The sequence below is a fragment of the Nyctereutes procyonoides genome, unplaced genomic scaffold, assembly GCF_905146905.1.
Source record: "Nyctereutes procyonoides isolate TBG_1078 unplaced genomic scaffold, NYPRO_anot_genome, whole genome shotgun sequence".
Classification (NCBI taxonomy): Eukaryota; Metazoa; Chordata; class Mammalia; order Carnivora; family Canidae; genus Nyctereutes; species Nyctereutes procyonoides.
In genome coordinates, this window is record NW_026575051.1 from 6,347,233 (window position 1) to 6,373,180 (window position 25,948).

General features: G+C 44.1%; 2 protein-coding genes and 1 pseudogene across 6 annotated transcripts in view; 2 read left to right on the forward strand and 1 right to left on the reverse strand.

The window, feature by feature from the left end:
• The window catches only part of TBC1D22B (TBC1 domain family member 22B), an 84,455-nt gene extending 74,117 nt beyond the window's left edge, over window positions 1-10,338 (forward strand). Inside the window, exons 13-14 of one of the 4 annotated variants that reach the window (XR_008665067.1) lie at window positions 771-875; window positions 1,031-1,105. Coding sequence is in view for 2 of the 4 variants with exons in the window: in XM_055330021.1 (XP_055185996.1) it covers window positions 1,031-1,159 (129 nt within the window). In the remaining 2 variants the exon portion in view is untranslated. Of the gene's footprint in view, window positions 1-770; window positions 876-1,030; window positions 2,999-10,215 lie in introns of those variants that run through there. The other 3 variants (XR_008665068.1, XM_055330022.1, XM_055330021.1) reach the window with 3 other exon arrangements.
• Window positions 10,339-16,286: 5,948 nt separating this feature from the next.
• Window positions 16,287-25,948, forward strand: part of RNF8 (ring finger protein 8) — a 35,226-nt gene continuing 25,564 nt past the window's right edge. Inside the window, exons 1-2 of one of the 2 annotated variants that reach the window (XR_008665099.1) lie at window positions 16,287-16,519; window positions 23,242-23,370. Coding sequence is in view for 1 of the 2 variants with exons in the window: in XM_055330387.1 (XP_055186362.1) it covers window positions 16,409-16,519; window positions 23,242-23,370 (240 nt within the window). In the remaining variant the exon portion in view is untranslated. The remainder of the gene's footprint in view (window positions 16,520-23,241; window positions 23,371-25,948) is intronic. The other variant, XM_055330387.1, reaches the window with a different exon arrangement.
• Window positions 17,329-17,806, reverse strand: LOC129512834 (U1 small nuclear ribonucleoprotein C-like; annotated as a pseudogene).

Below are 25,948 nucleotides of genomic sequence, written 5' to 3' on the forward strand. Positions count from 1 at the left end.
TAAAAAGGCAGGGAATGGATAAAGAACACTGAGTAGCAACAGCAGCAGTGTAGTGAACTAAATTATAGAGACAACCTCTCATTCTCTTTTTATTTCTAATATCCTCTTTAACAGGCTGTCTCTCTGGAGCTGTTTGAGGGACCTGGGCTTTGAGAACAGAATAGGATTGAGATAGGTAGAGGAGAAAAGAGAAAGTCTCCCAAGTTAAAGGAACAACATAAATTAAAACCATGGATGCACAAATCAACCCGGCTGAAATGGACCTAGCTGGAGGAGGCATGGGCATTAGAAAATAAACTGGACAGGTAGATTGAGGCGGTCTCTGGAGAATAGGGCAGAGGCTAATACAATTAGAAGTGAACCCTGGGATTAGGAGGAATGTAGCAAATGCAAAAGGATACACATTTATGAATATGAATAAAGGGGTTTTTTTGAATAAAGTTTTTTTTTTAAGGAAACAAATATCTAACAAAAGGTAAATGGTTGAGTAAATTAGAGTATAGCCACAAATATCTAACAAAAGGTAAATGGTTGAGTAAATTAAGAGTATAGCCACATGATGGGATACTAACACTGACAATAGTCATTTTTTGAAGGCTGCATGGAAAAACACTAAAGTTATAGTAAAAGGAGATGATTAAAAAGCATATAAAAATCCTAATTATTATCACAGCTATTTAAGGGAATAGGTGTGTGAGAAAAAGGCTGAAAAGAAAAACTTGAAAATAGAGGTATAGTTGGATGATGCGTGATTTTTTTTCTCTTTTTAGATACCTTTATTTGTTGGTGTCGTTCTCTGTTTATAGTATTTTTAAAAGAGGCAGGTGTTAGTGGATACGAGAGAATCAACAGAGGCTTTTCAGAGCTTCCTGAAGGTGAACTGGGAGTTGGGGGCTGAGTGCCGCTTGGGAGGAGGGAGCTGACCCTATGGGATGTGTGATCCAGAAGGAAGGAACCCCCCTTCCAGGGCCTGTTGATCCCTTGGTCTATAGTACCGGCATGATAAAAAGCTTCTTTTCTGGCCTTCCAGGGTCTCCTGATGCTGCTACAAAACCTACCTACGATACACTGGGGCAACGAAGAGATTGGGCTGCTTCTCGCTGAGGCGTACAGACTAAAGTATATGTTCGCTGATGCCCCTAATCACTACCGCCGATAGGTGCTGTCTCCTCAGGGGGACCCAGACTGTCCCCATCTCTGATGGCAATCTGATCACTGTGGCCACTGTGCGAGCCGTGGACTCCGGCCAGGAACCACTCCTGCTGTAAAAAGCTCACATCCGCCGCCCAGGTCTTAACTCTGGCGTGCCTGTCCACCACTCCACGTCTCTGGATGTGTTTCTTGGACCACTCTCAGTATTCCATGACATGTGGATGGGCCCAGCTCTGGGAGAGGACAGGAAAGGAGGTACAGGGTTGTCTGCCCCTTTAAAAGAAACTGGACAAAAGAAGGGGAAGGCTCAGGGATTTGTCCCTACATGGGCTGACTGTCTCTCGCCTCCTGGCCCCTGACTGATGCTGTTGCTTTTTGTGACATAGTTTGATTTGATCACAGGTCAAAAAACGCCTTATGTTTTCAAGACTCCTGCCCCCGCCCCCTCCCATCCTAGCCCTTCCCCTTCTGCCCTTGTCTGAGCCAGTGAGGGGCAGCTTCAGACTGTTGTCCTCAGATGGAGGTACTGATGCTTCTAACTCTGGGAAGAGGCCTGCACCCAAGGGCTAGGAATTTTCTTTTTCCTTTTCTCACCAGATGTCTGTGTGTGCCTGCGTCTGTGTGTATATGTGGGTGTACACACCCATCAGCCATTTAGTTACATGTATCCAGACCAGCCCCATGACAAACAGCTGGGAAGGGCCCCGGTGACCAAGTATACAGGCGTCCCTTGAGAAGGATCAGGGCAGGGAGGGGGGAAGGGGCCTTATACCTCTCCAAACCCTTTTTCCATGATGACCCACTCCAAGATATTATGTGTAAATTGTGTTATTATGTATATGGGTAAAGATGTACAAATATATGTCCTCTTTGTAGCAGATATGATTTTATATTTATAATGTGCATCAACATGTGAAAGCAATCTAGGTCACGAGCACAGAGGAAGTTGCCAGGCAGGTGCGTTTGGCAGCTCCAGGTTGGTTTCTGGGTGCCCTCCCATGAGGGGAAAAGTGGGAGTCTGCCAAGTGCAGGCCACCGAGCAGATGGAGCTGCTTCAAGAGTCGGTGGCGGCTGTCCCGAGCATCAGTGTCTCAGAGTGTTCCTCTCTTCCCTCCCCAGCTCTTTGTGGAGCATCTGCCCCACTCCTTCCCCGTGAGGGGTGGACAGAGCCCCCCACCTCTCACCGGAGCCCAGCCGCCTCCCAGAGAGGCGGGTCCAGAGGCAGAAGCCCTCCTGCATGTTTTTAGCCCTTCCCTTTCCCCAGGGAGGCTGGGGGAGAGCCTTTGTCTTTCCGTTTTAAGTCAGCATCATATTCGAGACAGAAGCTGTGACTGACTCATCCGTGCCAAGGAGAGGGGTTTTCTGTGTCTCCCTGGGGTTTGGGGCTCTTCTCAGTGAGAGGCATCCAGGATCCCCCACTGTCACCCTCATACCCCACCCAGCTCATGAGATGGGTGGCGCCTGTTTGATTTCTGGAGTTCCGTAGTGGAGGGGCAGTGGGGGTATGGTGGCAAGCAGCCGTCATTCTCTGGGGAAGCCGGTCGGTGTCCCCGGGTGGGTGATACCTTTGAGTCTTTGCCAGTGAAGCTCCACCACGCTGGCATGTTACATTCTCATCTGGAGCTGTTTCTCAGGCATTCTTCCTAACCGTCTCCTCTTCCCCCTCAGTGTGCCTCAATGGTCTCCTTCACAGAGTGAGAGGGCTGTGGCCCTCCATCAACTGGACTAATTAAAGAAAGACACCTGTGTTCCCAAGTGGTGGTTTTATTTTTTTAGTTTTTATGTTTGTATGGAAATTGTGGATAAAGTGAAAGAATTGTAAATAAATAGTGTATTTCCTCCTCCACTGCTGATTTTTCACCCATGGATTTGTATAACCTGGAACCAAAGGGGTCCCCATTCCTCGGGTTTTTCTTGCTGGTATTAGTAAGGGTTAGGGGACAAGTCCTCTGTGGGGCAAGCAGGAGATCAACAGAAAATCACCAGGCAGTCACAGAGGACTGAGCATCTACTCTGTGATGGATCCTGCAGAAAATACAAAAATGAACATGGGACCTAACCACTGACATTTATAGAGTACCTTGCCACGTGCCAAGCAAGCCCTGTGATAAACACTTGAATGGTTTCTTCACCCAGAACTTCTTCCTATGACTCCTTTGAGAGTGTTGCTTAGTTTCAGTAATCAGGATCTATATTAGGATTACGTTCAGCAACATGCAGCACAAACCAAAAAAATAATCGTGGCTTACACGACAGGGGAATTTACCAGGCACCTGGGTGGTTCATTCATTCAGTCAAGTGTCTGACTTCAGCTCAGGTCATGATCTCAGGGTCCTGGGATGGAGACCCAGCCCCATAAGGGGCTCTGCGCTCAGCAGGGAGTTTGCTTCTCCCTCTCCCTCTGGCCCTCCACTTGGAGCACCTGGCCGTGCTTTCTCTCTCTCTCTCTCTCTCTCAAATAAGTAAAATCTTAAACAAAAAAACAAAGGAAATTAATTCTCCCTCCCGTGAAAGCCCAAAAGTAGGCCACCCAGGGCTAGTATGATGGGTCTGATTCACAGTCTTTAGGAACCTGGACTCCTTCTCTAGGTCTTCACGGGAAGAGAGCAGCTAGCACTCCAGCCACTGCATCCACTTGCCAAGCAACAGGATGGATAAAGGGGACAAAGAAAAAGGAAGCAGCCTGCTGCTCCCTCTGCCTGTGCCTCTGCCTCTCTCTGTGTGTCTCTCATGAATAAACAAATAAAATCTTTTAAAAATAATAAAAGTTATGGCAGTACGTACATAACATAAAGTTTGCCATCTTAATCACTTCGAAGTGTACAGTTCAGTTGTGTTCAGTGTATATTCCTATTGTCAGGCAACCAGCACCATCACCCATCTCCAGAACTCAACTTGCAAAACTAGAACTCTGTACCCCTGAAACAACAGCTCCCTATCTCCTCCTCCATATGGCCCCTGGCAACCGCCATTCATTCTACTTTGTATCTCCAGGAATTTGACTACTCTAGGCAACTTACATAAGTGGAATAATACAGTATTTGTCTTTTTGGACTGGCTTATTTCACTTAGCATAATGTCCTCAGGGTTCATTCAATTTGTGGCCTATATCAGAATTTCCTTCCATTTTTTAAGGCTGAATAATATTCCAACACACACACACACACACACCATATTTTGTTTCCATCCATCTGTTGAACAGTTGGGTTCCATTTTTTGGCTTTTGAGAATAATGTTATGAACATGGGTATATAAATATCACTTAGAGGGGCTCCTGGGTGGCTCAGTCGGTTGAGTGTCGGACTCTTGATTTCAGCTTAGGTTGTGATCTCAGGATTTTGGGATCGAGCCCTGCATCTGGCTATGTGCACTCAGCATAGAGTCTGCTGCTCTCCCTCTTCCTCTGCCCCTCCCCCTGCTCACATGCACACGAGCACTCTCTCAAAATTAAATAAATCTTTAATAACTATCACTTAAAGACCTTATTTTCAATTCTTTTGGGTATATACCCATAAATGGAATTGCTGGACTATATGATAATTCTATTTTTGATATTTTGAGGAACCACCATGTTTTTCTCAGACTGCTTTTTAGATTTTTTTCTTTTACTTTGGGTTTCAGAAGTTTGTATATCTGAGTGTGGGTTTTTGTTTGTGGAGTTGTGTTTTTTCTTGGGGGAGTTGTATTCTGTTTGGGTTTGAGTTTCTTGAATATATAATTTTATGTCTTTCATCAAATTTGAGAAGCTCTCAGTGATTATTTCTTCAAATATTTTTCTGTACCAATCTCACTCCTTTTAGACTCCAGTGATATGAATGTTGGACCTATAGTTCCCCAAAATCTGTTTTATTCACTTTTTTTCCTTTCTGTTCTTCAGACTAGGGGCTTTCTCCTCATCCATCATTAAGTTCATTGACTGCTTTTCTGTCATCTCCATTCTACTGTTAAGCCCATACAGTGAATTTTTATTTCATATATTGGTTTTTGGTTCTAGCATTTCCATTTGATTCTTTTTTATAGTTTGTATTTTCTACTGAGACTGTTTTTTCCTTCAAGTGTGTTTACTTTTACCTCATGGAGCATGGTTGTAATACCTGTTTTTTTTTTAATTTTTTTTTTATTTTTTTTATTTATTTATGATAGTTACAGAGAGAGAGAGAGAGGCAGAGAGAGAAGCAGGCTCCATGCATTGGGAGCCCGATGTGGGATTCGATCCCGGGTTGCCAGGATCGCGCCCTGGGCCAAAGGCAGGCGCCAAACCGCTGCGCCACCCAGGGATCCCTGTAATACCTGTTTTACATTTTCGTCTGGCAGTTCCAACATCTGGGTCATCTTGGGGATGGCATCTTTCAATTGTCTTTCCTCTAAAAACGGATCACCCTTTTCTAGGTCTTCAGGTGTTGAGTAATTTTGGATTGTATCCTGGACATTTTGAATGTTACATGTGAGAATTCAGGTCTTATTTAAAAATACTCTAGAGCAAGGAGCAAGGGTCAGCAAACTGTTGCTCCTGGGCCAAATTCAATCCCCCTCCTCTTTTCATAAATAAAGTTTCATTGAAACACAGCAATGCTATTTATTTACATCTTGTCTTTGGCAACTTTTACAACACAACAGCAGAGTTAAGTGGTCGTGCTAGACTGTATGGCCCACAAAGCCTAAAATATTTCCTATCTGGCCTTTTATGGAAGAAGTTTGCTGATCTCTGCTCTCGAAAACACAGACTTCATTTTGTTTTGTATTGTTTTAGTAGGCAATCAACCCAGTTAGATTCAAACTGCAAGTTCTCTCTCAACTTCTGTGGGCCATTGCCACGCTGCTTTGGGTTTTTCCTGACAATGCAAAACGTATGCCAGTTCATACACAGAGTTGGCCTCCCCTTCTGTAGCTGGCTTTTCCCTGAGATTCCCCTTATACTCTCTGGCTCACCAGTGCTCTGTTTCCTAGTCAGCCAGAATTATGGTGTTTCTCTGCTGCCATACTAGTGCTGACACTGCTGCACAATTGATTCCTGCCCTTGGGGCAGGTCTGGGAGGGAGAAAAAATTAATTGTAATTCCCCCCACAACTCTCTGGCTCTGGCTCGCAGGGACACTTCCTAAGCCACCTGGTCAGAGAGATGTGGTTTGTAACATAATAAGGAATATATATTTGGTTTCTGCCCCTGGTCTCCAACACAGAGCTCCTAAAACCCTTGGAATTCCCTAAGTGATAGGAGCATCTTTTGTTCACCTCCTCATCTTTGGAGGTGACTCATGGTGAGCTCCTGGATAGCTTCAAGTTGGGGGGGCTGGTTACCAGAAAGGTTAAGCCATCACCATAAGCTTGGAACTTTTGGCCCCATCCCCATCCTCTGGGGAGGGGAAAGGGACTGGAGATCAAGTTAATAATCAGTTATGGCTACATGATGAAACCTCCCTTCAGAACCTTTACCAAAGAGGTTCACAGAGTTTCTGGGCTGGTGAACAGATCTATGTGCAAGGAAGAATGATGCACCCCAACTCCACAGGGACAAAAGCACCTAAACCCGGGACCCTTCCAGACCTCACCTTATGTACTTCATCTAGATATTCCTTTATGATAGACCAGTAGATGTGTTTCTTGGAGTTCTGTGAGCCATTTTGTGGCACATTATCAAACCTGAGGAAGGGGTTATGGGAGTGCCCCAATTTGTAGCCAGTTGGTCAATATACAAGTGACAACCAGGGGTAGATGACTGGCATCTGAAGTAGGGACAGTTTGGGGAGACTTAGCCCTGATCCTGTGGGTGCTGTGCTAGCTCCAGGTAGCGTCAGAAATGAGTGGTAGGACATGCGGTTGGCATCCAGAGAGCTAGAGAATTGGTTGATGAGGGGGGAAAAAACCCACACATTTGGTCAGAATTGTTGCGAGTAGAGTAGAAGAAACAAGATTTGTTTTCTTTTAGGTTTCTTTCAGTTTTTGCTACCTCTGCTGCTGTGAACCTTAACTGGGACCTCCTCTGAAGTCAAAGCTGTGAGAGAAAAACTGGAAAAATTTTGAGAAACTCACCCCCTATGGATAGCTTCTTTAAGCTTTGACTCCCTCCCTAATTTGCCTGCTTGTTTTCTTTTCAGAGTTCTCAGGCATATTTTGTCCAGCAGTTTAAGTCATCTTTAGTGGCAGAGAGAGACTGCAATGGGCTTACTCCATCTTGTCTAGCACTAGAAATCCTCCAAACCTTTTTGTCACAACATACAGTAAAAAATATGTTGTACACCGAGCCCAGTACACCAACACAGACACACAAATATGAACATTTCACAGTGTGTACTCTTCCTTGGTGTGGTGGCCTATAACCTGTTCTATTGCATTTTTCAAAAATGCTAATCAAGACTCATTACTGAGGGGTTTTTTTTAAGATTTTATTTATTTATGAGACACACACAAACAGAGGCAGAGATACAGGCAGAGGGAAAAGCAGGTTCCCTGGGAGGAGCCTGATGCAGGACTCGATTCCAGGACCCTGGGATCACAACCTGAGCCAAAGGCAGATGCTCAACCACTGAGCCATCCAGGTGCCCTCATTACTGAGTATTAACTTGAATTTGAAAAACACAGCTCTTCATGTTATTGAAATGGGTGAGCTAAGCCTGCTGCTAGCTGAAATAAACTTGAGCACGTTTCAACAAGTCTTGAATAATAAATACCACAGCTGATAATGCAGTAAATTTGTAAGTCAAAAAAATGTGATGAGAATTGCGTTATAACCCTGGATTATAGAATTCAAGGTTCTCCATGTGAGAAACATTCCCACTTCCTCCTCCCTTCCCCCAACCCTAGACAAAGGTGAATCAAATTAGGGATTTTTGTGGGTTTTTTTTTTTTTTTTTGCAGTCCAAAAATAGCCAACTCAGAGTGATAGGATTCGATTGTAAGTCACCACAAGCCTATTTTATGTTAGGCACCTGATACCATGTATTACTTGCAAAATAAACAGCCTGAAGTCAACTCTATAAGGAGAAGAAAACAAGGCAGTAATTATTGATAACCTGATTCCCACTGCCTTCTTTCCCTCTGTCTTGCCTACCTCCTCCTTTCCTCTCTTCCTCTCCCCTGCAATAAAAATCATAAGGGTAATAAATATTTGAAGTGGGTACTGATCCTTGGCAAGTTAAAGGATATGTATGCTTAAACAGCCAGAGCCCCAACCAAAAAGGAATGTGGCAGTTCCCTACAACACTACTTTCACGTAGTGAAACATCCACCTTTATTACTAAGTTACCACCAGAATACAGTGAACTTGATGACTCATTATAAGCACTTCCAAAATGTAATAAACTTTTTCTATAAAGGTTTCAGAAATATCTTACAACCGTATACTTAGAACGCTATGTTTACACAAAATAGCACTTAATACACAAGCTGTCTAAAGCAGATGGTCCCCTTTTCCCTCCTCAGTTACTTCTGGTTTTCTTTTATTTTTTAAGTTTTATTTATTTATTTTATGATAGAGAGAGAGAGAGAGAGGCAGAGACACAACACAGGAGGAGGGAGGAGCAGGCTCCATGCCGGGAGCCTGACGTGGGACTCGATCCCGGGACTCCAGGATCGCGCCCTGGGCCAAAGGCAGGCGCTAAACCGCTGAGCCACCCAGGGATCCCCTACTTCTGGTTTTCTAAAACAGTTTCCTTTGAAAAATGAAAGGCATCTTTCCCTGATTCTTTCAGCACAGAGTCTGCATTTGGGAGTGGGCAGAGAAGAGATGGTAAAGTAAGAGAAAAGGTTGAGTGAATGAGAATGTGGAGGCATCAACCCCGCTGCCCCACCCCTACACAGGCTGGATCACTCCATCTGGGATCTTACCTCCCCCCAGACACCCTGAATTCTCCAAGTCTAGAGAACCCATCTGTGTATTCACTGCCCACCCCTCCTCCAAGATGACTAAAGGCAGCAGTCTATTGAAAACTTGGTCTGTGATCTCAGGATTAGAGAGTACTGAAGGAGAAACACAGGACTCTGCTTGAGATGCTACATCAAGATCCCTTTCTTTGCTCAATCTTTTGAAAATATAATAAAAAAATTCTGCCTCACCCTTATTGAACCTCACAGTGGGGAACCATGCTTCAAATCAACGGGCAGAGCTGTGCCCCCAAAATGGATCAGCCCTTGTTCACAGAGGGAACTATTTGCTTTAGACATTTTTAAAAACCCATCTTGTTTGGAGATGGGTAACAGAAGTCTAAAATTGATTGAAGGGATTTCTAACTTTATAATAAACCAATTTAAAGAGGAGAAGACATCTTGTTTTCATGTCTTAGACAAGAGAACATAGAGAAGGCATAGGGAGAGAGATGTTATACCTGCAGGAGGTGGCTTCTGCAGAAGCTGACACTCCATTCTTCTACAATAGTAGCTAACAGTTCTTGGGTACTTACTGTGTACCAAGCAAAGCTATCTTACAGGAATTCACCAGACTAATCTTCCTAACAGTCCTGTAAGTTGATGTTATCCTTTTCATCACCCTTCTCTTATTATAAGTGGGGAAGGTGAAGTTTGAAGAAGTCACATATCTTGCCCAAGGTCTCATATCTAATAAGTAGCAGAGCTAGGATTTGAACTCAGGCAACCTGGCTCTGAGCTCCACATACCTCTCCACCATGCCATAGTAGCTTCTGGTTTCCCACTGAATTAAGGCTTGACCTTACATGAAAGCCACAGAGCAAGCAAAATGGGATCCCTTGTACTCCTTCCTTATACCGCACCTCTGTTCCAGGGAGATAAAAAGAAAGGAAATGGGAAAGAGGAAGAAGAAGAGAAAGCTTTGTCATGATCATTTTAATTCATAAACTTGAGTTCTAAAGTCTGCCAGAAACCGCTCACTGTCCACTAAAATTCATGCTTCCCTTTCCATAGGATAGTTTCTGGGAACTGGCTGATCAACCAGGGATTACATTTCCCGACCTTTCTTGGAGTTGGGTGGGATTATGTGACCAGTTCTCTCCAAGAAAATGTGAACAGAGGGAATGTATGTCACTTTGGGGACAAGACAGTTAAAAAGCAGGTGTGCCTTCTCCATTCTGTCTTTCCCTGTTTTACTTTGTAGATGCAAAGGACTGCAAGCCCTGGGGAAGAGAGAAGCCACAGGGTAAAAGAAGTCTCAGTTCCTGAATGACTCAATGAAAGGCTATCCACCAATCAGGAACACTACACTAGACAAGTATATAAGAAATAAACTTCTTTTGAGCTCAACCACTGAAACTTGGGGCTTGTATCTTACAGCAGCTAGTATTACCCTAACTAATGCAGAACAGATAACCAATGACTGTCCGGCCACTCTCCCCCAACACCTTTCCTGTTCTAGTTCTGTATTGCTATAGCACAAACTACCCCAAAACTAAGTGGTTTAGTGCAGCCACTGTATTGTGTTCACAGACTCTGGATAAGGAACTCAGGTGGGGCACGACAGGGATGACAATTCAGGAATCACTATTCTTGCAAAGGAATAGGTCTGGAAAGACTCAGAGGCTAGGGATGGTTCACTATTGGGGGGGACTGCTATCTATCTAGGGCCACCTTCCTTCCTATGTCTGGCAGTTGACACTGGGAATCAGTTAAGACCTCAACTGGAGCTGTTGGCCAGAACATCTATATGTCACCTCTTCAGGTGTGTGTTCTTTCCACATCCTTGTGGGGACTGCGTTCCAAGAGCATCCCAAAAAGGCTGAGTGGAAGCTGTATTATCTATGATGGCATGATATCACTTCTGCTGGTGTCACATGCCCACCTAGATTCCAGGGGAGGAAATGTTGATGCCATCTCCAAATGGGAGGAGCATCAGTATCACATTGTAAGAGAGTATGTCGGCTGGGGGAATCTTATAATTATCTTGGAAGACCATCCGCCCCACTTCCTTTCCATAGTTCTCTCCTCCATTTCCCTTCCTTCTTCTTGTCCTGTGCTTTCTCCTCCTCTTCCTGCTTTCCTTTCCCACTTCACAAGCCTTCCCACTGTCAACTCTTTCTAACATTCCTCAGCTCTATTCAATTCATGTCAATTGAGCATATGTAATGAGACAAGTATCTGATCCACAGACACAGATAACACCCTTCCTTTTCTGCATCCTGTTCTCTCTCTTCCCCTCCATTTTTCTCCTCTTGAGATGGGTATAATGCAACATTTCCCAACCTTACCACTGTTGTCATTTTGGACTGGATAATGCTTGTTGTGAGGTTGTCCTGTGATTTATAGGATGTTTTGCAGCATCCCTGGCTTCTTCTCACTAGATGCCAGTAGTACCCCTGTCCCTGCCATAACAATAAAAAATGCTCCCAGGTATTGGTAAATGTCCTGGGGAGGAGGGGGCAAAATTGCTCCTGGTTGAGATTCACTATATTAAGGGAGTAAGCAGGGGAGGTGGAGTTAAAAAAAATTCCCAAATATTAGAAGGCAGTATCTCCAAACTCTTTTGCTCTTGCACTCTTTGCAACAAAAGAAGGGCTGAGGGTACAGCCCAATATAATCATATTTATTTATTCATATCTATATATATCCTCCTTTTATGTAAGTATAAAATATCCATAAAAGTGGACTTTTTAAAAAAGGATAGGATAAAAACATAACTAGCTATCCTAATATATTCTTCCCTCAAGCAAATAGGTCATTTGTGTACTCCCTGGAGTATGGCCATTCCACCTTAGAGACCACTGCTGGGCTGGTATGAGTGCAGTCTTGAGGGCTTCATAGGTCCGAGCTCACAGCCCTGTCATCAGTTCCCAGTACTGCCGTTTACTAGTTGAGTTACATTTATTAAGTCAATAAAAATGTCAGGAATACAATTGAAAATAAGACATAACTCTCAAGAAGCTCATGGCGAGGAGACCTTGGGCAACCCAGTAGTCTCAGGTTCCTCATAGGTAAGTAGGGATATCTTGCAGAATGGTAGTGAGGATTAAGTAAGATAATATTTGAAAAGCATATAATAAGTATTCATAAATGGTACTTACTACCTCATCGTAGGGCCATTTGTGATAATGAAACACTGGACAGAGCCAAACTGTATATCATTCAATGATTGGTTGAAGAAACAATGGTATATCTGCACAGTGGAGTAATACACAGCTGTAAAGAGGAAGGTGTAATATATAGATCTATATTGCTATGGAGTGATCTCCAGGATATGTTGTTAAATAAAACAAGGTAGGGGGGTGGGAGAGGGTCAAGTAGATGAAGCACAAAAGACTTTAGGGCAATGAAACTATACTGTATGATACTATAATACTATGCACATGCCAGAACTCATGGAACTTCACATTACAAAGTGAGCCTTAATGTATATGAATTGTAAAAGATCATTGTAGGAGGTCAGGGCATCCTAGATAGAATGCAGACTGGGACAAAAGAATCTATGAAATAACCTCTTTGAAGGGGGTAGGGAAAAGGGTGCTGACCTAAGTAACTTTGGAAATGAGTAAAGTCTGTAAGACTCAAAGTCAGAGACTTGTGCATAAGTAGTGTACTCTAGTTGAAAAAGTGTTTCCCATGGGTATATGGGTTAACAATTCTGAAAACACTGTATGTGTACTGGAAATGACGATTAAATAGATGGATGGCATATGGTGGGATCCAGGCTTTTCAGTTTTTAGAGTGGAAGGTTACAAATAAGCAAGAGTGGGGGATGGCTAGAATGATCCAGGTGCCAGGTGGTAACACATTAGAGTTATAAGACTTTAGTATGCACACATTCAGCTTACCAATGGAGATATATGTGTTACATATAAATGCACACATACACTATTAACATTCACAGATATGTGGATATAGAGGAGTAGTATTCATTGAAATATTTACTTCCCTGTCAGTGGAGAGAACCTAGAAGCAATAAGATTCCAGTTGGCAACAAACACACTTAGTGTCTAGATCTTGGTTTCTAATACCATTTCCCAGTAAAAGGAAGCAGGGCTCCTTGGAGAAATGGCTGACGCTAGATCTAGGGCATCTTGGGCCAGAAAGTAAGGATATGCTCTATAAAGCACAATGATGGAAGTATGTCAAAGGGACAATGTAGCCAAAGTAGGAACAATTTTAGCAACAAAATAAAGTGGTATTGGATTATAAAGGAAAGTATAAAATAAGTATCCATGAGTCCATACCAATATGAATAAACAATTCAAAAAGTAAATGGGGGAGAAGAGACAAATTCCCTTCTTCTTCATGCAGAAGAATTATTTTTTTTAAAGATTTCTTTATTTTAGAGAGAGAGAAAAGGAGAGAGTGCATGAGCCAGGGGAGGGGCAAAAGGAAAGGGGAAGCAGATTGCCCTCTGAGCACAGAGACTGATGTGGGGCTTGATATAGGGCTCAATCTCAATGCTGAGATCATGACCTGAGCTGAAACCAAGAGTGAGACAGAGGCTTTAACTGACTGAGCCACCCAGGTGCCCCTCCCATGCAGAAGAATTATAAGCAATTTATGTAGATACCCTGCTCTTAAGAAAGTGGAGCATAACTCCCTACTCCTTAAGTGTAGGCTGTGCATGGTGACTTCCTTCAAAAAAGCACAGTATACAAAAGGGGAGAAAAACTTTATAGAAGAGAAACGTGACAAGCACTGCCTCAGCCAGATGATCAAGGTTAACATCAATAGTGATAATTCATGTTAAGAGTATATACCTTCAGTATGATATGATGAGAATGACATTTTATCTCCATGGTCTTCCTCCTTAAAACCTATAACCCCAGTCTAAGCATGAGAAAAACATTAGACAAATCTCAATTTGGGGATATTCCACAAAATACCTGGCCAATACTCCTCAAAACTGTCAAGGTCATGAAAAACAAGGTAAGTCACAGCCAAGAAGAGCCTAAGGGGACGTGCCAACTAAATGTCAGGATGGCCTCTAGATGCACTTGCTATTCCTGGGACAGAATGCTAAGGTGGGATTGGAGGCACCAACAGACATGTAATCCAAAGACTAGGAAAGCATCTGCATGAGTACAGTTGTGGCTCCCACCAATTTTCCTGTCTGTGATATTATAGGCTGAAATTCTTTTTTTAAAAAAGATTGATTGATTGGGGGATGGGCAGGGAGGAGGTGCAGAGGGGGAGGGAGAGGGAGAAGCAAACTCCATGCTGGGCTTGGAGCCAGCACAGAGACCCTAAGATCTTTTTTTTTTTTTAATTTTTTTTTAAATTTTTATTTATTTATGATAGTCACAGAGAGAGAGAGAGAGCGAGAGAGAGAGAGAGGCAGAGACACAGGCAGAGGGAGAAGCAGGCTCCATGCACCGGGAGCCCGACGTGGGACTCGATCTCGGGTCTCCAGGATCACGCCCTGGGCCAAAGGCAGGCGCCAAACCGCTGCGCCACCCAGGGATCCCCGAGACCCTAAGATCTTGACCTGAGCCAAAACCAAGCTTGACCCACTGAGCTACCCAGGTACCCCTCAGGCTGAAATTTTTGATATGACCGTGCCACACAGATAAAGCTCCAGGCTGGGGTTGCAAACATGATTAGGAAATTAGGTTCCGGAAACAGAACTGAATTGGCATTCTACTCTACCATTTAACTTGTTACTTCGAGAAGATTGCTAAACCTCTCTGTGCCTCTTTTCTCATCAAACTTAAAATAAGAATTATAATTGTAACCACCATCATCATAGTGTTTGTGAGGAGCATATAAGTAAAGTATGTAGGGTGCTTGGCCTAGTACTTGGCCCTTAGTTCTCAATAAATGTTAGCCCTTTACTGTTGTGCTTTGTATGATTCATTTAGTATATGTGTTTTCCCTTGACAGAATATAGGAAAATTGTTAACCAAGTATCGGGAAATGGAAAAGACAAGAGGAGGTGTTATCACAGAGGTACACACTACAGGGAGCAGCTACCACACTATAGTGGAGGATCAAAGAAAAGAAGTTCAGGTGGTGGTGGTGGTGCTTTTAATAGCTTTATTGAGGATAATTTACGTATCATAACATTTGTCCAATGAAAGTGTATGTAATGCTTCAGTGACTTTTCAGTAAACGTCTGCAATTGTGCAATCATCACCACAATCCAGTTTTGGAACATATCTATCACCTTCCCAAATTCTCTCATGTCCCTTTTCCTTTAGTCCTGGCCCCCACGCCTAGCCCCAGGCAACTGATTTCCACCTCCACAGATTCTACTGTTAAGTCTTGAAAACTTCAGTAGTAAAAAGAGGTCATGCAAAACAGATGCTGTTTAGGAACAGATTCAAAACATTTTGTGCTCTTTTTAAGTAAGCTCTACACCCAAGGTGGGGCTTGAACTCACAGCCCGAGATCAAGAGTCTCATACCCTACTGACTGAGCCAGCCAGGTGCCATCAGACTTATTTTAAAATTATCACAAGTTTGGGACACCTGGGTGGCTCAGTGGTTGAGCATCCGCCTTTGGCTCAGGGCGTGATTCCAGGATCTGGAATCGAGTCCCACGTCGGGCTCCCTGCACGGAGCCTGCTTCTCCCTCTGCCTGTGTCCCTGCCTCTCTGTGTGTCTCTCTGTGTGTGTCTCTCACGAATAAATAAGTAAAATCTTAAAAATGAATGAATGAATGAATGAATAAATACATAAATAAAATCGTCACAAGTTTAAAGTCGTTTAAAAGTTGGTTACACCGGAGAAGGACAAACAGTGTATGTTCTCATTCATTTGGGGAATATGAATAATAGTGAAAGGGAATATAAGGGAAGGGAGAAGAAATGTGTGGGAAATATCAGAAAGGGAGACAGAACATGAAGACTCCTAACTCTGGGAAATGAACTAGGGGTGGTGGAAGGGGAGGAGGGCGGGGGGTGGGGGTGACTGGGTGATGGGCACTGAGGGGGGCACTTGACGGGATGAGCACTGGGTGTTATTCTGTATGTTGGCAAATTGAACACCAATAAAAATTAATTCATAAAAAAAAAAGTTGGTTACAGTTTGAGGTAACGTGGAACTCACCATAAAGCAAAATCAAAAATTAAAAGGGACGTGGGTAAGGTGAGAAGCAGCTCCACCTAGGGGCGGCTTGCGGGGCGACCCCGTCCCACCTGGAGCGGAAGCGCGGCACACCCGCGCGCCGGTCTACGCGGCTTCGCTCCGGCGCAGGCGCGGTGACTCCGGTTTGCGGCCGAGAGGGCGGGGCGCGCAGCCCGAGCGAGAGTTCGCATCGATCGCGAGCGCGTAGCGATTGCTTCTGTCTGTTGTTTAGTTATGGCGCCGGCGACGAGGCTGAGAGGCGGCGGGAACCCGGGCGGGGGTCTCGCTCTGTGCTGACCGCGACGTGGGGCACACGGGGCTATGGAGGAGCCCGGCTCGTTGGCCACGGGAGACCGCCCCGGTGGCCGGAGGTGGTGCTTGCGGCGGGCCAGGATGAACGCCGAGTGGCTGCTGCTGGAGGACGGAAACGAGGTGAGGGGGAGGGGCCCTGGGGCGGGGGACCGGGTTGGAGGCAGCGGGGCCGGCGCGTCCGGGCGGGAGGGATGAATGGAGCAGGGGAGGTGGGGGCGGGCCGGAGCGGAGACAAGTGAAGGAGGGTCGGGGGTCGAGGTGCGAGGTGTTTGGGGTCGACGTGGGGACCGCTCGGGAGGAAAGATGGCCCCTTTGGGAGCGGCCTGCGCCTGCGGGGCGACCTTGGGCGGGAGACCGGGTTCGGGAGGCGCTGGAGGGAGGGGCTGGGCGACCCGCGGGCGTGGGGGCTGAGCGGACCAGCCGGCTTGGGAGGGGCCTGGGGCGGCGCGGGGCTGGGTCGCGCCGAGCCCTGAGGGGCCCAGCCCACCTCTACCGCGAGTGACCCACAGCCGGGTGGGGGCAGCGGGAAAGCATGAACTTTCTCGAGTTTAGTTTGAAAAACACTGAGTTTGGGTCATGTCCCTTCAGATGCGCGCACTGTAATGTAAAACTGTCTTCCTTTCCAACCCTTGGGGGAAATCGACGCTCTAGGAGGATCCACATTTTATCCTGTGAGCCTTTTTTTTTTTTTTAACTAAAACAGTTGATAATTTTATTTTCACATTTCACAATACAAATGAAAATTGCCCTTTTTTGGGGGGGGGGGTGTCCCACTACTCCCCTGCAAAAACTATTCTCTCTTTGATAGGAAGGGGAAGCAAGTCTTCCTTGTCATGCTATTAGGAAACACCCAGAGTCACAGCACCATGATCTCCTGGTGAAGTAGAACAAGTAATATAAAATTAATATAAAGAGGTTTCTGTCTCTCCTTATCTGTCTGGTCGAGTCATTCCTGGGGGAGTGGGCACCATCATGGGACGGGCAGGAGGTCTCATCATTGGGGGCCCAGGCATCACTGGCATGTGGCCTCCCATAGGTGGCCTCATTCCAGGAGCAGGTCCCACTGGCATCATCCCAGGAGGAGGAGGGCCCATCATTGGCATCATGGGAGGGCCCCTCATATGGGGGGCTGGCATCATACCAGGGTGAGGAGGCCCCAGGAGACTGGGGGGAGGTGGGATCATTGCCCCTGCAGGAGGAGGAGCAGAGAATGGAGTAGGAGGTACTTTTCCTTGTCGAAATGCTGGGTTGTTTTGTTGATGAGGCTCTCAGCCTGCTCTTCATCCATTTCTGATAGTAGTCTTTCACATTCTCTTTGTGTTTCCTACCACTGCAGTATGTCTTTCTCACAGATGGAGAGTCATGGGTGAGGTATGTGTCGCAGTAGTCACAATAAAACTTGGGCATGTTGCTCTGCAGGCCATTGGCCACTCCGTCCCCTGTAGTGTTTTCTAATGCAGTCATGAATGCAAAAAAGAAAGGAGAGAAGGTGAAGCACGGCTCCAGTTGAGGGCAGTTGGGGTGGTGGTTTAGAGAGGGTGCTAGAAAAGGAGGCAGAGAGAGTTAGAGTGCAATCAGCTTGGAAAGGAGAGCTGGATCAGGGACCAGCTTGTGGTGGTGACTGGGAACCATTGGGTGTTGGAAATAATTTGTAGGAAAGATAAGTCTTGATCATTGTGTACATTTAGCTAGATTGTTTCTGCAAGCTACATAGTCTCAATTCAGTCTCCCAAATATTTATTATTTATGGTTTTTTTCCTGTGTTATGAGAGGGATAAATAATAGCAACTTTGCCCTCAAAGAATTTATTGCTTGAATGGAGAAAGACACTTTTATACAGTGAAGTATCTGAGAACAGCTATGCAGGCTGTACAATCAAATGCCAAGATCTAGATTATTTAGTACTATCCTAGAACAATGGTTCCTCCAGTCAGGAGATTCAGGTCCAGCCTTAACTTGCTAGATCAGGAGGTTTTATTTTTATTTTATTTACCTATTTTTTTTTTGATCAGGAGGTTTTATTTATTTTTTTAAAAAGATTTTATTTATTTATTCATGAGAGAGACAGAGAGAGAGGCAGAGACACAGGTAGAGGGAGAAGCAGGCTCCATGCAGGGAGCCCGATGTGGGACTCGATCCGGGGTCTTCAGGATCACATCCTGGGACAAAGGCAAGGCTAAACCACTGAGCCACCGGGGCCACCCTGATCAGGAGGTTTTAAAGGGTTACTTGTGTGCTGTGATTTGAAGAACACCAAGAGGACCCCTCTGCCCCAATCTCTTTTTCTCTTCAGGTATCAGTGCCTAAAAGTCCATGTTAGGCACACATTCATTTTTTCAAAAAGATTTTATTTATTTGTTTATTTATGTATGAGAGAGAGCGTGCACACATGCACCCGTGCACAGAGAATCTTTTTTTAAGATTTTATTTATTTATTCATGACAGAGAGAGAGAAAGAGAGAGAGAGAGAGGCAGAGACACAGGCAGAGGGAGAAGCAGGCTTCATGCCGGGAGCCTGACGTGGGACTCGATCCCGGGACTCCAGGACCGCACCCTGGGCCAAAGGCAGGCACCAAACCGCTGAGCCATCCAGGGGTCCCCCCCCTTTTTTTTTTTTAAAGATTTATTTATTTATTTATTCATGAGAGACAGAGAAAGAGAGAAAGAGGCAGAGACACACACAGGCAGAGACAGAAGCAGGCTCCATGCAGGGATTCTGACATGGGACTTGATCCCGCTACTCCGGGACCACGCCATGAGCCAAAAGCAGACACTCAACCACAGAGCCATCCAGGTGTCCCAAGAGAGAAAGAATCTGAAGCAGATTCTCCGCTGAGCACAGAGCTGGACTTGGGCTCCATTTCACCACCTCAAGATCATGACCTGAGCCAAAACTGAGTTGGATGCTTTACCTCCTGAGCCACGCAGGCACCCCTAGGCACACATTATTTTAGTTTGAGCACTGACCTTTCCCTTCCTGGCTTTTTCCAGAAGCATTTACCTTTGAGAAGTTTAACAAATGAAGATTTTTTTTTTTTACTTTTTTTTTTTTTTTTAAGATTTCTTTATTTATTTATGATAGAGAAAGAGAGAGAGGCAGAGACACAGGAGGAGGGAGAAGCAAGCTCCATGCCGGGAGCCTGATATGGGACTCGATCCCGGGACTCCAGGATCACGCCCAGGCCAAAGGCAGGTGCTAAATCGCTGAGCCACCCAAGGATCCCCAACAAATGAAGATATTAACATCTGAATATTAGTAGCTGTACTTTACTTTGTTTCGGGCTTGGGCTTTTACATGTATTTCTTAATTTGAGCCCTGCAAATGTTCCACACTCAAACACAGTCTTACAAAACACTTAGTCAAATGTTACTGTTCTTTTGGAATGTGAAGGTGGGTAAGGACAATGGCTTGCAAAACTGTTGTAAATTGAAACAACCCTCAAGTTTTGCATTGATGATTTATTTGTTGGCACTCAGTTCTCACAGGGAAATTTACTTTTATGTGCAAACGATGCTGGGATATCCAGATAAGATCACCACAGACTCTTTGCTGTACCTAGGTAAATTATAGGACCAGACAGTAAAGGGAAGGGTGAAAAAGAGTCGTTCCTTACTTCCCTGGATTCAGATTCTGTAGGAGGCTATTTCAGAAAAAGGCACTCCTCTTCCTTTTCTGTAATACTTTATCCAGACAGCTCACAATGGCAATACTGTCTCCTCTCAAGTATTAAAATGGATATGGAATACTTCCTTTATTAGAAATAAAGCACCAGGGTGCCTGGGTGGCTCGGTTGTTTAAGCAGCTGACTTGATTTCAGCTCAGATCATGATCTCAGGGTTGTGAGATCGAGCCCCACATCAGGCTCCCTGCTTAGCTCTCTTTCAAATAAAAATATTAAAAAAAAAAGAAAGCTGCCTACATGAAAATTCTTACTCCTCCAGAATGACAGATAAATCCTTAAACGTTCCATCTTTAAAATTTTTTAAATTAATTAATTATTTTAAGTAGGCTGCACGCCCAACATGGGGCTTGAACTCATGACCCTGTGATCAAGAGGCAACCCTGAGATCAAGAGGCACATGCCCTAGGGCCCAGCCAGCCAGATGCCCCTAAACATTCCATTTTTAAAGGATATATGTATATATAAAGAATATATATATATATGAAAATTCAGAGGAACTTGGATAGTAAGTGGAATTTCTGGCTAGCTGTTCAAAAAACTGAAGAAATTAAGTCAGATTGTAAGTTCCTGGCTGCTGCTCTGTAGTTTCTAGTGGTAATAACCCAGTTTCCAACTTCTGACCTAAAAAAATGCTCATCCTAGAATCTGGGAGGACTCATAAGCTCTATTCTTCCATTCACTCACAGTTACTAAGCTCTGTCATCTGTACAGAGATACAATGGTACACAAGATAGACAAATCCCTGTTTATGAAATTTATATTCTAGTAAGGGGTGGGGAATAGGTAAAGCAAACAATGATTTTGGATTGTGACAAATGCATGCTAACAACATTAAGGAATACAATGGTAGGGGAGGGAGCAAGCAACAACTTTAGGGTAATCAGGGCAGACCTTTGAGGAGCTGAAATTTGAAAGATGAGAAGGAGCCCAGGCAGATGTCTCAGAGAAGACTTCTAAGTAGAAGGGACTGGAGAAAAGGCCCTCCGGTAGTGATGTTTCTGACTGTGGTATAAGACTAAAGAATTGGAGGGGGTTAGGACATTCAGGCCTTGTAGGCTATGGAAGGAAGAGTGGATTGTTAATGTAGTTTGGAAAGAAGGGAAATGGTCTGATTTATTAAAGTTTTTATGTTACCACTCCAACTGCTGTGTGAAGAATGAAGTTGGTCTGAGTGAGGGAGTACAGGGCAGGAGCAAAAACAGCTGGAGATCACGTTGTTTGGACTAAGGTATTGGCCATAGAGATAGAGAGAATTGAACAGATTTAGAATATATTTGAATTACAACCAGTAGAATTTACTGCTGATTTGAATATGAGAAGAATCAAAGATGGCTTCCAGTTTGGGGCTAAGCAGTTGATTGGATGGTAGTGTCAGTTACTGAGATGAGAGTTATAGGGGAAGAACAGATTGGAGGGACAAGGAGTGTCATGGGGGTCTTTGAGGGACTGAGGAAGACAGGCATGATTCTGAAAGACTTTCAAAAGGAACAAAATGGGTAGCTTTTCGAAAACCACAGACCATTTGGCTTAATGTTCCCAGCTAAGGTTGTTGTGCTATAGGATTTGGTGTCACATACCAACTGGTATCAAGTCATTATAGAGGTGGCTTGTAGGCCAAGAAGAATAAACAGGACATTCTAAGATCTGGATTTCAGGAGAATTTCATTTTCTCCCTTGACAGGGTTATCATAAACTCGACTGGTCCATCAGAAATGTATGGTAGGTGAGAAGTGAGGCTTCTTGGGCAGCCCGGGTGGCTCAGCAGTTTAGCGCCGCCTTCAGCCCAGGGTGTGATCCTGGAGACCTGGGATCCAGTCCCACGTCTGGCTCCCTGCATGGAGCCTGCTTCTCCCAATGCCCGTGTCTCTGCCTCTCTCTGTGTGTGTGTGTGTCTCTCATGAATAAATAAATAAAATAAAATAAAAAAGAAAAAAAGAATTGAGACTTCTTTTGCAACCTTTTCCAGAGGATCTCATGCTGTATTCAAGGATAAGATAGAAAATATGGACTCAGTGCAAAGGCTTTTGATTGAATTACAACTGGTTAAAGGTGTACCCAGATTATGTGGTATAATGTTTACTAGGCTTTCCTGGGAGTTTTGCCTTTGGCTACATCCTGTTTCAATCTTTTTATCTGTGTCTTAAATGAATGTACATAAGGCTTCATATCAATTTGGTGGATGAGTCAAAGCTGGAAGGGATATTGAGTATGTCTGATGGCAGATTAAAAATTCAGAAAGGTCTTGACAAGTTCATGTGATAGGCTGAACTAACAAGATGAAATTTAACAGGAATCAATGTAAGGTCCTGCACTCGAATCCAAATTTACCAACTAGTCAAGTATAGGACAGAAGAGACATGACTTAGCATAGCAATTCTTGGAGGAGGGTTAGACCAAGAAATTTAATCATTCCTAAGCCTGAGGATACATTGGCAGCATGACAGATCTGCTATGAAAGCTAATGCAGTTTATATGCTTCAGTGATGATATCTAGAACTGAGAAAGTGATGCTTGCATTTGACTGTGTTATAAAAATTATTTTTTTAATGTGGCATCTAGGAATAAAAATAAACCAGGAGTCTCTTCATAGATCTATTAGGATAGCAAAGAGATGCAAACCCATGCCATGGGAGGTAGGTTTGAAGTAACTGGAAACATAGGGCTACGAAAAGAGAAGACTATGTAGACACTTTACAGCTGTCAAGCGGAAGGGGGATTGGAGATTTTCTCATGGTGTTCAGGGCAGAGCCAGGGCCAAAGGATGGAATTTATAGGGAGAAAGATGCCAAGTCAGGGCCATTGAACAATTGGAAGGACTGCCTTGTATAAAGGCTGTAGTTCTTGGTAGTGTTTCAGACTAGTTGAAGAGGGTGTGTAGAAAGGATTTCTCCATCTTACGATGAAAGTTCAAGGTCCTCCCAGCTCCGACATTCCATAATTAACTTCATTCAGCTGTCTCTTCTTATCAGAACTTCTTGCCTTTTTCTACCTGGTGGCCCTCGTGATAGCTGAAGGAGATAGCTGCTAAGTTCTTTGGGTTTCACAAGAGGCTGGTTTCATAAGTCAAGACATGTGAATATTGCTGGTTGACAAGATTGTAAAGGTCCTCCCTTTGCAGCAAAATGACCGATTATGTCTCTTACATTGTTGTCTTCCTAGGTGACTATAGGGCGAGGATTTGGTGTCACATACCAACTGGTATCAAAAATCTGCCCTCTGATGATTTCCCGAAACCACTGTGTTTTGAAGCAGAACGTCGAGGGCCAGTGGACAATTATGGATAACAAGGTACAGGAATCCATAGATGTTTAATGACTTTTACTGAATTTTCGTTTAGTTTTAAATTACTTTTTTTGTGTACATAATACAGAATACAAAATGAGAGGTCCGAAAGTTATCCGCTCCTGTAGCCACCCAGTTGTCTTCTGCATAGACAACCATTTCTCTATGCTACCAGAGATTAGATTATGCCAAAATGATTTCTAATAACTTGAATGAAAGTTCATTACTTTGAAGAAACACCTGAAGTGGGGCAGTAGGTCCTGCTCCAGAAACTAGACTAAGTTACTGGAGGAATTGGCCTTTGTGAGTCATAGATCCAAAGACCTGGGGAATCTGATGAATATTCTGGAGTACACCTGTGGTTCAGAGGAGGAAGGAGTTGAGCTGACTGCACTTAGCTCCTTCCCTTCCCTATTCCTTTCCATCAGACTCCCACCCTCCTATTAATCCGTTTTACATATTTGTGTTAGGAAGAGTTCCTTCGAATAAAGGACTTTCCTACTTTAAACAAATTTGAAAATCACTGGTCTGGTGTGAATACTAAGGGAGGTGAAAAATAGTGTGTTTACATTAGCAATTAGGAAATACCTAAAGTACAGATATACAAGCACGTAGGGATACTATGAAAATAGAGACTGTGCACTGAGAAAAATTCCAATGTTGACAGCTAAGGCATTAGGAAGTAGGAAATGTCTTCAGACACCATCTTCCACTGCTCTGGTTGGAAGGCTTGTAAAGACATCTGTTAGAAGGAAGGGTAGTGAATGGTCTGAGACCAGTTCTGAGGTGTGTGTAGGGGTTACCCTCATACCACCAAGCAGTGCTTGGGACACCAGTGTCCTGCTATCACCTCAGTTCTGATAGCATCAGATTCCACAGGTTAACACGTACTCTTCTGACCAGCGGCTATAGATTGGAGGCTCTAAGGACACGTCCTTCCTTGGACTTCAGATGCTAGTCACAAGTCTAAACTGTTTACTTGTACTTCTAACCAGCTGGAACCAACCGGTTCTAGTGACCTCCTCCCCCCCTTTGGATTTGATTAATTAGCCAAACTGGCTCACAGAACTCAGGGAAACATTTGCTTCTGTACCGGTTTATTATGAAAGGATAGGATAAAGGATACAGATGAACATCCAGATGGAAGAGATGTGTAGGGCAAGGTATTCAGGAAAGAGCACAAAGCTTTCACATCCTGTCTGGGTGTCCCACTCAACACCTCCATGCATGCAGTCACCAACCCAGAAGCTCTCTGAACCCATCCTTTTGAGTTTTTATGGAGGCTCTCTTACATAGCATGATTGATGAAATCATTGACCATTGGTGATCAATTCAGTGTCCAGCCTTTCTCTCCTCTCAGGAGGTTGAGGGCCGGGACTGAAAGTTTTCAATCCTCGAGTCACAGGGTTGGTTATCCTAGCAGTTAGACCCCATTCATAGGTGAACTGAGAGTTGCATCATCAACATAACAAAAGACACTTTTCTGTCTCACCACTTAGGAAATTCCAAAAGTTTTTAGAAGCTCTGTGCTAGAAAAAGAGATAAAGACCCAATATGTATTTCTTATTACACTTGGTATCCCTGCAGGCAGGCTTAAAACTGCTGGATTTGGGTGCGTGGGTGGCTCAGTTGGTTAAGCATCTGCCTTTGGCTCAGGTTGTGATTCCAGGGTCCTGGGATGAAGTCTCATATCAGGGCTCCCTACTCTGTGGGGAGCCTGCTTCTCCCTCTCCCTCTGCCCTTCCTCTCCCCCCCATTCTCTCTCTCTCTCTCTCTCTCTCTCTCTCTCTAATAAGTAAAATCTTAAAAAAAAAAAAAAAACAGCAGATAATAAACTGCTAGATTAAGCTGTTGAGAACTACCTTCCTGATTAGGATTAAGTTGAGTTGGCACTGTGTGGAAGGAGAAGGTGTAAGTGCTGAGTAAATTGTTTTGGCACTCTTGGCAAGGTATTATGAGCAGAATAGAGATTGGCACTGAAAAGGGAGCCTCATAGATGATCAAGTTTAACCTCTTCTGGGAACAGATGGATCTGAGGCCCAGAGAGATAAATTGACTTGCCCGGGGCCTTCTAACTCAGTGGTTGAATAAGTGAATGAGCCAGGGCTCAAACATAAATAAGTCTCTACTATGTGCTATTGTCAAACACTAGTGAAGTAAGTATACTGATTTGCTTTATGCCCTGCTTTCGGAAAGTTCATATTATCCATCCTACACTTTGCTTTTACAAAACACCTACTTTGGTGCCTGTATTTGCTAGTGAAAAGAAATTGGAAGAGGATTTTCACTTGTACCACAAAAGGGCAAAAATAGCATTTAACATTTGTTTTGCAGTGAGCTGTTATAGAGGCAGTGCGCAGCAGAGCATTGAGAGTGGCCCTGCTAAGGTCTTTCCCAGGGAACTGCACTCAACATCTCAGCATCAAGGTGCCATAGTTTTGAACTATGTCTGCGAGCATCTGTGCTTTAATAATCTCGATTTATTTTGTGCATCTGTTATCAAGCGATGTTCTGAGGTATCAGAAAAGCCTAAGAGAGGTTATATTTTGGATATGGAAACAATAAAAAAATATTTCCATATAAG